Source organism: Fomitiporia mediterranea (assembly GCF_000271605.1).
Source record: "Fomitiporia mediterranea MF3/22 unplaced genomic scaffold FOMMEscaffold_1296, whole genome shotgun sequence".
Lineage (NCBI taxonomy): Eukaryota > Fungi > Basidiomycota > Agaricomycetes > Hymenochaetales > Hymenochaetaceae > Fomitiporia > Fomitiporia mediterranea.
Genome location: NW_006761681.1, coordinates 1 through 2,105, shown reverse-complemented (window position 1 = coordinate 2,105; position 2,105 = coordinate 1). Strand labels below are relative to the sequence as shown.

Below are 2,105 nucleotides of genomic sequence, written 5' to 3'. Positions count from 1 at the left end.
AGGGAAAGATCTAGAACATTAGTTGTCAGTTCTAGAGTGTACACAAGACAGTCTAGAACTTTGGTTGTAAGTTCTAGGAGTAGTACAGAAGTACAGCCTTTTATATTACAGAAGTCATAAGGAGTCATTAGAAGTCATAATACTCTACCTTATAAGAAAGTGTATTACAAACTAGTGTACAGAAAGTACAAGTTAAGTTAGACAGAGTTATAAGAAGACTACAGAATAATAGAGAGCTCTACTTTATAGGAAAAGTATTACACAGCTTACACAGTATAACTAGTCAGAAGGACTCATAAGGAGTCATAAGATGTATGAGAGGAAGTATAGAAGACATAATAATATAGTAAAGGAGTCATTAGAAGATTAATCTAGAATATAAGAAGACACAAATTAGTGTTAGCAGATTAATAGAAGAGACAAACTAGTATAGCATACAGTCTAAAGGATTAGCCAGCTCTACTTCATAGGAACAACAGTAAAGAGAGTTACTAAATTACTAGAGTAACATTACTCTAGTAAAAGGTATATAAGGAGGCCAGTTTGGCTCTCAAAAGATAGTTTTATCAACTTAAGTTATTTAGTACTTGGAAGTACTCTACTACCAACCTACTAGGCTACACTTGTAGCTTGACTAAAGTAGGACTCCTCTACCCTCTCACTCTATAAGTCTACAAGTCTTACCCTTTATACTCTATTCTGTTACTATTCTTAAGGATTAGGACTAGTAAAGTGAGTATATCTAACAAGAACTATAATAATGAGAGGATAAGGGTAAGGGTGAGGACAAATCTAATAAAGATATTTTGGATTCTTTCATTCCTACTAATAGAAGAAGGTCAAGGGCTCCCAGTCCTCCATCTCTTCCCTTATTACACTGTCTCACAATATACAACTCTACAGAATAATAAGGAAACACTGAGACAGAGTGTAATGAGGGAAGAGATGGAGAGAGAGAGAGGTAGAGAGAATGGGGAGGGGTGACATTCTGCTCACTTTTATATTGTATTACTACTAAGCCCCTGATAATTTGTTTTGATGACTTGGAAGGGAGATGAAATAAGGACAAACTTTAACTTACAAACTAAAGTAGAATCCAGCAATTACTCCCCAAATAAATATTTCTAGCAGTTTATACAACACATAAAGTATTCAATATACTTATCACTGTTCAACATACCACAGTGTAAAAATCAACGGTAAGTACTAGGTACGAAGTATGAGGAAGCAATTTCCTTTCCCACGCTTTTGAGCCACCAAAAGTGAACTTCTAAATATAGAATGAGCATGATGACCAATCGTTGCACTGATCCCGCTTTCCTGCCTAGTTCCTCCTTCCAGTAGATTGCTATTCGCCTGTTGGCATAAAGTTCTTAGCAATGAAAAGAGGGGAATAAGTCAAAGACAGAGGATGAACCGGATGTTTTTCATTTTGCTCCGTTAAAAAAGGAACATATTGAATGTCAAAACGCGTAGCTCAAGCGTTGCGCTTAGTCCATGTGCACGCTCCTTGTTCCTTTTTACTATAAGTTAGGAGTACCCAGATTAAGAGAAGGCATCAATGGACCTCCACGCTGTTCACAAGCAATTATTGACAGACTGTTCAATGCGAAACCGATAAAATCAATCTTGAAAAAACTATGAATAAAGCAAAAACAAACAGTTGCCCTACAAGTCCTCGGCGCTATAACCCTAGATCGTTCGAGGAGTCGAAAGGGAGAAGTACAATTGTATTGTATTGTTCAAGGTCTGGATCTTACGGCAATATCTCCTGACCAGAAGCACGACTTGCACTGGACAATTCGGCTACGAAAGAACAAGAGTCATACAAACTGTAGACAATCGAATCCCGTCAATCCGTAATTCCCCCTCCATTCTTCCCTTCTCCACAGGATCAGGGTAAAGCACGAGGCAGTCCGAAAGAAGAAGAAAAGAAAAATATAACCAGACCATGCATGTCAAAAAACTTGCACTGCATTCCCTTCAATATTCACCGATCGTGGCCTCGGGAATAGCCGCCCTTGAAAAATAGGCGATGATTAGGCTGAGAAGACAATGGTTAACGAAGATGGTTAGATTAGTACTGATGTGTCTTGATGACGCTC

At 38.0% G+C, this 2,105-nt stretch overlaps 1 protein-coding gene across 1 annotated transcript; it reads right to left on the bottom strand.

Annotated features, from left to right (window-relative positions):
- Nucleotides 1-1,193: 1,193 nt before the first annotated feature.
- FOMMEDRAFT_164111 (uncharacterized protein) lies at nt 1,194-1,431 on the bottom strand (the record flags this gene model as incomplete). The annotated part of the gene is made up of 2 exons (XM_007272388.1): nt 1,194-1,356; nt 1,418-1,431. 2 exons carry the CDS (start codon nt 1,429-1,431, stop codon nt 1,194-1,196), a joined length of 177 nt encoding a protein of 58 aa, XP_007272450.1.
- Between the last annotated feature and the right edge of the window lie 674 nt (nt 1,432-2,105).